The sequence below is a fragment of the Patella vulgata genome, chromosome 6 (genome assembly GCF_932274485.2).
Source record: "Patella vulgata chromosome 6, xgPatVulg1.2, whole genome shotgun sequence".
NCBI classification, from domain to species: Eukaryota; Metazoa; Mollusca; class Gastropoda; family Patellidae; genus Patella; species Patella vulgata.
This window is the reverse complement of record NC_065884.2, coordinates 23,845,958-23,857,653: the sequence shown is the minus strand read 5'-3', so window position 1 is coordinate 23,857,653 and position 11,696 is coordinate 23,845,958. Positions and strand designations below refer to the sequence as shown.

The window sequence follows — 11,696 nt, the reverse complement described above, 5'->3', positions numbered from 1 at the left end:
AATGTCAACGTAAAATATAAAAATTAAAGCAAAACCTGTTATAATTAATAATAGGAACATTTAAAATTTATCTTTAGGTGGTCTTAGCACCGAACTTTGGAACGTCGAAAATGATCTTGCATAGCAGAGCGAACACACTTTGAAACCTGTTTTAAAAATACGTAAAAACTGTCAAATCGAAATCTCTCCGATTTATTTTCACAACGATTGTTATACATAATGATACTAGTTATCTGAAAAACAACAGAATAGTTTCAGTGTAGTCACATTTAAGTCAAATGGGATTCCACGATGTAGTCTATTTAAGTCCATATTAAAACACAGCGTGAGGTCAAGGATTTGAGAGATATAATAGGATATTACTACATATTCGGTTTAAGGCCGTGATGGCTCAAGGAATGTGTAACAGGATAGTGCTACATGTCTGATTTGGAGCCTTTAACCAGGATTGTCCCAATATATCTTCTATATTACAAAGTGCATGTGTGATAACATTAAAAACCACAAACAAATTGCATATAATTTTAATCAGATTGAATAACATTTAAAAGAATAATAATGATCCCTAAACTTTAAAACAAGCATATAATCAAATAGTTATTTAATTGCTTAATTTCCCCCCAATATCTCTGTAACGAATGATAGTGGGGGTCGATCATTATAATATGCCACTGTTGTCTCATGTTTTTATCTGAGCTGATAAACCATCACCAAGAAACAATGCTGTCATTAGAAAGACAACAATCAAGAACACCCAGAAGCAAATTCTGTCCAATCTAAGGCAGATATCACTTCCGGTAAGACTATCGGCCATGGTCACCAGCTTTTCGTCGTTTTCTTTGATAGGATAAACGTTGTTGTCTGAATCAACCCGTACGCAGAGGATTTTCGTAAGCCAGCGAGGAATAGGACGGTTTCTTGAATCCCTGTGATACATACTTAAATTAAAGCAGGTCACGAGGACGTAGATGGCGCTGAGGACCAGTTGAGCAGATATATAGATAGAAAGACCTGATATAGAATCGGACGTCTGGGGCATAAGACCGGATATAAAACTGAGGAAAACAGCTTGCGAAAGAAGAACCGTGACAGAAAAGGAGAGTTTCTCGCCAGATTCAGTTGGTAGAAGGAACACGAATACATTGAGGAATGCCAGAAGGATAACTGGTAACAACACTGTTAACACCAAGCTAAGGGATTTCCTTTGTAAGACCAATATTACACGAACAGTTTCATGGGGACTGTTCTGTTGTTTTTCAGTTCGTCTCTCTTTAAATAAAAAAGAACAAAATATCTTCTTTAAAAAAAAAAATACAACATATATATATATATATATTCGTACGTTAATTAATATAGTATAGGGGATATATCGAGTGGCCCGGAAAAACAAGTACACTATTTAAAGAGTGATGTACAATATTGCAAGTCTATCGTTCAAATAGTGTTATCATAGTACGGGTTTTAAAAAAAGAATATCAAATTATATTTTGACGAAGTAAGAAGTCATATCACACTCACTTCAGTTTTTTTTGTCAAGCCATTGATCATAAATATACCAGGATCGTCTTCTGTGACATAAGTAAGGCTTTTGACAGAGTCTGGCATGCCGGACTCTGTTACAAGCTGGATGCTGCTGGGGTCCGAAGAGGGTTATTATTATGGTTCAAGAATTATTTAGATAATCGACAACAATGCGTCGTAATACATGGAACCTCCTCGAACGCCAGGGAAATCCCCGCTGGTGTCCACAGGGCAGTGTATTGGGACCACTATTATTTTTATTATATATCAACGACACTGTGGATGATGTACAATCAAACATTAGACTATTTGCAGATGACACCTCCCTGTATTTAAAAATAGATGATCCAGAGGCATGCGCAGTTACCCTAAACAAATATCTACAAAAAATCAATGCATGGGCGGAAACGTGGCTAGTGACATTTACCCCCTAACGACAGAAACCCTAACCCTCTCGACTAAACGCAATATTGTGAAACCACCCCTTTTAATGAAATCAATTAGAATAAAGGAAGTAACTGGACTTACTTTTCAAATCAATTGTAAATGGAACAATCACATTGATAGTATAATTAGTAAAGTATCATAATTAGTAAATCGACACAAATTAAAATTACTATACAAAATTATAAATAACCTGACCCCTCCCTATCTTAAGAATCTCCTAAATCTGGAACCAATAAATACATATTCATTTCGAAATGAAGATAAAATTAAAGAAATTCGATGTACTGAAATATTTTCTAAATATTTATTCCATCCAGTATAAGAGAGTGGAATAAACTCAGCACCCCTGCAAGAAACTCGAGAACTCTTAAAATATTCTCCGACCATCTCTCCAAAACAGGTATAAAAATTCCATCTTTTTACTACAACGGTTAGCGGAAACTCCAGATAATCCATGGTAAACGTAGACTCCGATGTTTCTGACCAACAGGGCCACAAATACCTCAGACACGTTGCTGACAGCCCCGCATGCCTCTGTAGTCACATTTTTGAAGATCTTTATCACTATCTCTTGCAATGTCCCTTACATTCAAATGCACGAAAGGATACCATAGAAAAATTACAATACGATCATAAAAACATTAACTATCTCTTGTTCGGGTCCACAACCCACTGTACCGATGTAAACAACAATACTTTTAATCAAGTCCACAAGTTTATTGACGTGTCAAACAGATTTTAATCTTGCTCATTAACAGTTTTAATTTACAATTTTAATTTTAAATTTACGTGATGATGTAACCTATAATATATATTGTACATTGCCATCCGTCTCATCATATATGTATTTACATATATTCATGTATGTGCTTGCCTTTTTAACTGTGTATGGGAGATCACATGGCTAAGTGGGTAAGACGCTGGCTCGCTAGCCTGAAGGTCGGGTGTTCGATCCCTGCATTGGCCGAGAAAGATCATCTAGATTTTCCGGCGTGGTCCCCCCTTGTCAGTGATGCAGGATGGAGGGCCTGACAAGGACAGCTGTCTAGTCGTTCGGATGGGGCGAAAAACCGAGGTCCCGTGTACACATTGGCGTGCACGTAAAAGATCCCTTGACAGTTGGAATTCGATATAAGAGTAGGCCGTAGTGCCGCTGTCCGGGCAAAATATCCCTCATAGCACACTGTATGGCGTATGCCCGTCTTCATTAGCCCAGTTCGGAGCAGAACAGTAGGGCCTTAAACCCTATTTCATTTCATTTAACTGTGTATATACACCCATTTTGCTTTTTTGTTTTAATATTATGTATGTATATTATCTAGGGAGAGGGTTTTAGATAGGTTAAGACTGTTCCCCAATCCCATTCAGACATCCTGAATAAAATATTGTTTATAAAAATAAAAAAACTTTAGTTTACATAAGTAAATTGGTCAATAATATGTCGCCCGTCTTGCTCGTAGACGGCATGTAAACGCAATTTCCACCTAGAAATCGAATTGCTTTTCTGTCTTGTTTGGTTCGAATTGTATCCGACAGTTCATTTTCTGTAATTGGGTTCAATCAATTGGGGTGTTTATTTTTTAACAGCTTTGGAGAAATTAAACGCTTGTAAATTGGACACCCGTTATCAATATTAAATAGTCTGTTTCAAAATGGACACAAATATAAATTAGATGATTTTTGGTGATTTTAAACAATTTTTACGAATTTTTAAACAAAAATTTGATATTGAATAAATGTGAAAGGAATTAGTGCTAATTATACAAAGTTAAATGATACCCGTGTTTGTATGCGTCGCTAGTTCGAGAAGCCAAAATCTCCCTACAGCCAACTTGTTACGCATACCCTCTTCTCTACTACACATTTTATTAGCCTTGTGTTCGTCTATTATTGTCCCTGATTATATTTGTAATTCTCTTCTTAGGACTTCATTTACGTTTTGAGTTTACAGCTTACAGCTTACTATCTCAGTAATTAAGACGTTTATCTACTAGGAACAACAATGCAACAGCTTCTTTCTGCATTTTTATGTCAAGCACTGGATACATAGGTTACAAGCATAGGTTACATTACCATACTTAAAATTAACATGTCTATCGCTCTACCCCTAACTCGCATCCCGTGTACACATTGGCGTAGGCCGTAGGGCCGCTGCCCGGGCAAAATTTTCCTCATAACACACTGTATGGCGTATGCCCGTCTTCATTAGCCCAGATTAGGAGCAGGGCAGTTGGACGTTAAATCCCATTTCATTTCATTTCAAGATGGTCCTCATCTCCAGAGAATCTACATGATCCTGCTCTCTATGAATCTAGCGACTGTCGAAAGTCTATAGGTATGGTGGCTGATTGATATCATGTCGTGATGTCGCCATTCATAAGGCGACAACCCGACATCACGACATTTTAATCCGACATCACGAAATTTTAACCCGACACCACGACATTAAAAACATAATGTCGCATAAAAATGTCGTATTGTCGGATTAAAATGTCGTGATGTTGGGTTGTTGTGGTGTCGGGTTATGAAAATGTATTGTCGGGTTAAAATGTCAAGATGTCGGGTTGTCGTGTTTAGATGTCGTGATGTCGGGTTACCGGCCAGATTCCTCTCAACACTATGATTATGTACACTGATCTTGGTGCAGATTGCAGAATCCCTTCACACAGGCATCTGAGAGAGCACGTCACACAGTTGGGACACACAGGAGACTCGTCAGTGCCAATACAGTGCGCCGACGTCTCACCAGAGAGAACATCCATTGCCGTCGGGTTAAGATGTCGTGATACCGGCCAGATTCCTCTAAAGACTATGATTATGTACACTGATCCTGGTGTTGGTCAAGAAAGTGCAGAATGCCTTCACACAGGCATCTGAGAGAGCACATAACACAATGTGAACACACGGAAGACCCATCAGTACCGATCAGTACCAGAGAGAACATTCATTGCCGTAGACCTTACCGTCCACCAATTCTCGCCCATCGACGTGAACGTCTACAGTTTGCCCAACAACACCAGAACTGGTGACACAGGCAATGAAGAACTGTTCTTATCAACTGCAGATGGCAGGACCATGCAGAATATGGTGTCGACGTGGCCAGCGTTATTCTGACCAATGTGTCATGGAACGAGACTCATGGGGAGGTCCAAGAATAATTGTTTGGGGTGGAATCGGCCTGAACCAGAGAGTGGGTCCTGTGATGTTCCAAAATCTTGGTCAAGGAAGAGGAAGCGGCATCACAGCAGTGCTCTACATCGATCAGACTCTCAGACCACCACGACATACCACGTTCCGCACGTCATCGAAACAACGTTTTAAAGCATAAGAACGTCCGTGCCCAAACCGCCAGAGTTACTCGGGACTTTCTACAGAAGAACGGTGTCAACGTTATGCACTGGTCAGCCCTTAGTCCGGAATTAAACCCGATTGAACATCTTTGGAATGAAATTTAGACGAGACTTAATAACGTCGTACCGAGACCAAACACAGCCGATGGATTGTGCCAGGCTTTTCTGAGAGTGTTGTTCCAGCTGCCAGTGGCCTTTATCAATCGTCTTGTCCACTCGATGCACATTAAAGTCCCTCTCTGATTTTAAAATCGTACTGACAATAAGTAGTCAAAGCCATAGTAAATATAATGCTATAATTAATTTAAGAGCAATTTTACTACAAGTTTTATCAAAATCGGATAAAAATTGTAATCTTTATATTGTCCACAAGCTAAAAACGTGCAGTTTTGTACAATCAGGGGTCATAATCCATGAAGTTCAGATACATGCCACATTTCAAGTTTCGTCAAAATCCGACCAAAATTGTACATGTAGAGTGCCCACAAACAAATTGTGGACGAACGGGGGCGACGATAAAAATATTTCCCATTCACAGCCTTCAGGATCTGGAACTCGGGGAAAAGTTTATCGAATGGCGCAGGAAGCAATTTACGGAACATGAACAGAAGAATACATATCAAGCAAAATGGGTAGAAATGAGCTTAGAAGAGATACACAATTCGATTTGTCGGTGGAAAAGACGCTTAGGGTACGACAAGGGGCATATTAACCATTTATTTGTGTAAACTCTTAATGTAACTTCTCACTCCGGCTAAACATCGTTTGACATTCTTTATTGAAAATTGTAGTATGTTACACTATTTGTCCAACATCCATATCGTACCACATGTGCAACGTTAATGATAGGTCCAGTCCTTCTTGAATTAGTCCACTCTATTCTAATTTATAATGTACTCGTATTTTTCAGGGTCGCCCGATACATGTAGAATTATTTTGAAACGTAATATAATAACTCGTAACAAATTGTCATGTCTTAATAACTGAGAAGTGTGGTTTGGCCATTGTGTTAATGATACATTGTGGTTGGGTCTTAAAATCTAATAGCAGATATTTAAATCGCCAAATTATTTGTTATTATATACATGTTAATGTAAACATTCCGACATTAGAGACTGAATTGTTCACTTACCAATGATTGCCCACTCTGAATTTGCATACCCAGCTTCAGCTTCTTTCATTTCCGTGGATTCTCGATAATTCAGAGAAGTCTCGTCCCTTTTACCCGCCCAGTTAAAGAACACCATAGAACATGTCTGCATATCGAATGGGAACTTACTTACATCAATTTTACACAGAAAACTGACTTTTTGACCCGGATTCCATTCTGTCTCGCCGTCATGACGCGACTGTAATAGGACAAAATCCAAACCAACAGGAGTCAATTCATCATAACCATTACTGATAGCTAGATCGGGTTTCCACATATTTGTTTCTGGTGGGTAAACACTGGTGAGGTTACCATAATCATTGGGGTTCCAAACCAGTAATTCGTTCTTCCAGAATACCTGCAGATGAACAGTCAGGAAAAAAATATTGCAGGTATTAGTACAATGTACACCAATAGGTTAGGTTCTCTCCCATTACCTACACAGACAGTTGTATTGACCAGACGGGGTGCCTGCTTAAATAAAACCCCTGTGTGCCGCGAGATCTTCCTAAGTGTGCCGCGAAAGTTTGCACGGCACACTAAGAAAATGCGAAAAACCATGTTATCCTAATTGAGCATTCCCTCGAGTTCATGACTGTGTTTTTTTTATATTTAGTTTGAGTCATTCTATGTGTCCATGACTAGTCTGTATCTACGGTTGTATGCCGTCTGATTTATCATTTTATTTTGCAAAATTCAAATTGTTTTCATATATATTTAGCCAGGTGTGCCGCTATTTTTTTATGTGTCCCAAAGTGTGCCGTTGGTAAAACAAAGGTTGAGAACCACTGACTTAGAGACTTAACCGCTTTAAATAGGTTAATGTACAAATGTCACCATGTTATACAATTCAAAAAAAGTAGGGGATATTTGATTTTTAAGTGTTATTAAAGTCACCTAATGAAACTGACGAAGAAACAAATGACAAAATGAAATGAAGTTCACATTCATCGATTTATTCCAAATGATCGTTAGACTAAGTAAGGCACAGACTGACCATTATAAGGGTAAAATGATACCTGGGGTCAAACAGCAAAGTTACCACAGCATCACAACCAAGTCAGTAACGGGTAAATCCTCCTCTGTTTGCCAAACAAGCATTGATCCGACGTGGCATACTCCTAATGAGACGTCTAAGGTCATTTTGGTCCAGATTGTCCCATTCCTGTTGCAACGCAGGAGCAAGTTCTTGGACATTGGCAGGACGTTGTTGACGTTGACGTAACCTCTGTCCAAGCATGTCCCAGACATGCTCGATGGGGGAGAGGTCGGGACTCAGTGGTGATGTTCTGTTGTTGGAGGTAACCTGTAACGATCCTGGCCCTGTGACATCTTGCGTTGTCATCCTGGAAGATGAAACGGCGGCCATGACGTCGTGCGAACGGCACAACATGGACTGCCAAGATGTTGTCCCGGTAGTACTGGCCTGTAACACGCCCTGCAACAACATGTAAAGCCGTTCTTCCAGCAACAGTGATGCCTCCCCACACCATAACAGAACCACCCCCAAATCGATCATGTCTGATGACGTTAACGTCTTGGAAGCGCTCGTTTCGACGACGCCACACCCTCCTACGTCTGTCCAAAAAATCAACAGTGAACCTTGACTCATCTGAAAACATCACATTGCTCCAGCGTCGATTATCCCAGTGTTGACGATCCCTACACCAACGACGTCTTGCCTGAATGTGATGATCTCTCAAACAAGGGATCACGCGAGGACGTCGGGCGCGAAGGTGACCCCTATGCAGTCGATTCCGAATCGTCTGGCCACTCACTCTCACACCAGTGTCTGTTTGAAGACGAGCGCTGATCTGATTTGCTGTGATGACACGATTTCTCAAGGCCAAGGTACGGATAAATCGATCCTGGGCTTGAGTTGTCGCCCTTGGTCGACCTGAGCGTGGTCTGTCCTGTACAGATTGTGTATCACGGTATCTGGACCATAGCCTGCTTATGACAGACTGAGAAACATTCATCGTCCGCGCCACAACCGCCTGTGTTGTGCCGATCTGTAGCATGCCAAGGGCACGTAACCTTTCATTTTGGGTAAGCCGACGCATATCAAAATTTGTTTTCTGGTCACTAAAACAATTAAACTGATGTTTCCACCCTGGAATTCAATGCCACAATGACTGTAACATTCAAAGTCAGAGTCGTGCAAATCTTGGGTTGGACCCCCATGATGATCCCAAGCATCACCTGCATTCCATGCGGTAGCTATTGGTGCGTTTGGGCGTCACATGTAACTGGAAATGTTTCTTCTGTTAGGTTCTATAGTGACTTTTTTCGTAGTCATTTGCATATTTTAGTATTATGCCCCCAAAATCAAATATCCCCTACTTTTTTTGAATAGTATACATAGAGATATCCAGTACCAATTTGGGATAGTTGGGTACTTTATAAGTTTTACAGCCCTTCATTAACGGCAAATATTTATTTAAGTTTTTAATATTTTGGTTTTCAATATCTTTGGAAGCAATTAATTATATTCTAATAATGTTATATTAACACTCACAATGTAAGGATACCAAAAGACATAATCTTAAAAGGAGCCAGAACTACATGGTATTAGTACAAAATTGGGAAATTATTGGAAAATTTAGTACAGATAATGATGAATCTGTCATGTACATGTATTATGAAATATTTCAGAAATAAATTATGTTCGTTATTTCCAGGACTTTTCACAAATATGACAATTTGGACAATAGATTTTTAGTTACGCCTCGGCTATAGCGTTGTAAACAGATACACTATAAATCGGATGATTGCCACGATCAAACTTGTTGTTTATATGTGGTGTAAATTATTTCCATTAATTATACTTATAGTCTTTTAATTGTACATTTTGGCGCTGCGTCTCCCCTCGATACTCCACCACAGTTCTACAGTTCTACGAGCTGGCTGTGTATTTTGCCCAATCATGTGGTGACGTTTTAGGACACCATTCGTTAGCAAAATTTAACATATTCGCCTACTTTAGCAAATCAGTAGGTTTTTGTTTCTAATCTAAGTCGAAATGTGCTAATCAAGTACATAATTATGTTTCCAACATCAAATTTCGACTTTTAAAAAATAACGACCATTGAAAGGTTACCTGCATCCATATAGTGGCTTCCACAGACTGCTGTACTTCGTTCACATCTAATAGGGAGACAATATGAAGTGTCATTTCTACATCAACTATATCTGACTGATTCATCACTGGTCTGATTTTACTGCTACCATTCATTACTTTCTCTTGAAATAACCGTGCAACATCTTCAGCTGTTGCTGCTTCTGACGAGTAAATGCTGGTCGACAATAGTATTAGCACGACTACCAACACCAGCCGAACACTAGAAGTCGTCATTTCTTATCTTTTCTTAAATAACACTAATCCCAAAGATAGAATGCAACCTTCATAGTGGCAATGTATGACAAAATGCGTTGTTATCATTCATTACTAGATGAGGTATTCTCATTTAAATAAACAACTACTCACTGTGTCCTTTTATATGGGAGTAATAATTGTTTTTACTGGTTAATCAATAATATTGACGTTCCCCCATGCGGCCAAACATTCATGAATAGTTAACAATTAATCGTCATTATCATTTCAAATGTGGTCTTCTATTTGCAAGTGCTCTAAAATAATAACTCATCTTTTACATAGTAGGCCGCTAATTGACATCAATTACACCATGGTTACAAGTTATAATTCATTGTCTTATGCAATATTGCTCCCGCTCTCCACGTCAAAAATATCTGATTCTTTTCCCCAGCCTTTTGTTCGATATTAAGACGGGTAAATACCTATTTCAACTTTCAATGATTCAGCGAAATTTTCAAAATGACCGCCTAACTAACAGATAATCAACTCGTAAAAAGGCCTGGGTGTATTTTTAGAAATCAAACATATGGCAGGGGCGTAATCGGTCGAAGACTAAAAAATGTCTTAATCTTTAAATGACAAAACCGGGGTTTTACCTTTCTTAGTCTCAACTGGCTGTTGTCAGGGAAAGAATCAGACATTTTTGACTTAATCAGCCGATGCTGCTATTACGGAAGCCGTTGCAAACAAAACGGGTTAATTTAGCAAGTGTAATTCCAAGCTAAATAATCTAATTTTGGGACTCGATCTGCTCGTCGTAACAGCCCGGGAACATTATGCAGCAATTGTCACTTAATTTGACCCCCCCCCCCCCATGGCTCCAGCAGCTGACTCCGCTACTGATCAGAAAAACACTCAATGATAATGTGTATCCTGATATTTCATATAAACACTATATTTACCCATATATATTACCACAAATGTACTTGATATTATTCGAATAAACATTTGACCATTCTCCCCAGGGTCGATTATAATAAAGAAATACAAAAACTGATGTTTATAAAACAATCCACAGTAATGAGTTAAGCAATCTATCACAATGTTTAGCACGTAAGTATTGAATTTGTGTTAAATGCCCTATGAGCAATATTACTTTTGTCGTTTTGGGGAGTCTATATTTGCATATTCTACACAAATATTCAAAATTTAAATAATTAAGTAAGACCTTGCTTTTTCCTGTAGTTAGAATTTTGAGAAGTTCTTTGAAAAGCGATAAAAAAAAACCTGGAAATACATTTAAACTGGGGGCGTTAATGTAGTCGATTTGGGGTGTATTTCAAAGTGAAGCACAATATACCACATAGGTGATGGTTGATCACTCGGTATACTTTTACCGTTCTATTTATTGCAGGTTTTTTTTTACCTTACCAGAAATACAAAATATGCAATTCTTGGTGATTTTGGGTTCCAATATCATTTACAGCAGGACAGTCGAAAGCCGGGTTGACCTATGACGTGTTCTAATCGTCTTGGCTGTACTGTTTACCACCCATCCCCGTAGTCGCTCTGAGTTTGTTCGAGGATCTCTTTGAGCTCGGATTATCCCTTGACAACAACTCAATTAGTACTCTTTTTGTTTTAGTAGAATGTATATCATCAAAGATCCAATACAGTGGTTCTCAGGCAGTGTGCCGCGGCACACATGTGTGCCGCGAGATCTTCCTAAGTGTGCCGCGAAAGTTTGCACGGCACACTAAGAAAATGCGAAAAACCATGTTATCCTAATTGAGCATTCCCTAGAGTTCATGGCTGTGTTTTTTTGTATTTAGTTTAAGTCATTCTATGTGTCTATGACTAGTCTGTATCAACGGTTGTATGCCGTCTGACTTATCATCAATTTATTTTGCAA

General features: G+C 38.9%; 1 protein-coding gene across 1 annotated transcript; it reads right to left on the bottom strand.

Annotated features, from left to right (window-relative positions):
- Positions 1 to 443: 443 nt before the first annotated feature.
- LOC126823896 (neuronal acetylcholine receptor subunit alpha-7) lies at positions 444 to 9,921 on the bottom strand. Its single transcript, XM_050552961.2, has 3 exons — positions 9,569 to 9,921; positions 6,451 to 6,826; positions 444 to 1,269 (listed from the first exon to the last, which is right to left on the bottom strand). Exons 1-3 carry the CDS (start codon positions 9,821 to 9,823, stop codon positions 680 to 682), a joined length of 1,221 nt encoding a protein of 406 aa, XP_050408918.2. The 5' UTR covers positions 9,824 to 9,921; the 3' UTR covers positions 444 to 679.
- Between the last annotated feature and the right edge of the window lie 1,775 nt (positions 9,922 to 11,696).

Coding starts and splice junctions, on each gene's coding strand:
- LOC126823896 (XM_050552961.2), bottom strand. CDS start 9,823: ATGACGACTTCTAGTGTTCGGCTGGTGTTGGTAGTCGTGCTAATACTA. Junction 6,827..9,568: donor AAGCCACTATATGGATGCAG/GTAACCTTTCAA, acceptor GTTCATCTGCAG/GTATTCTGGAAGAACGAATT. Junction 1,270..6,450: donor TTCAGAGTGGGCAATCATTG/GTAAGTGAACAA, acceptor TTTTATTTAAAG/AGAGACGAACTGAAAAACAA.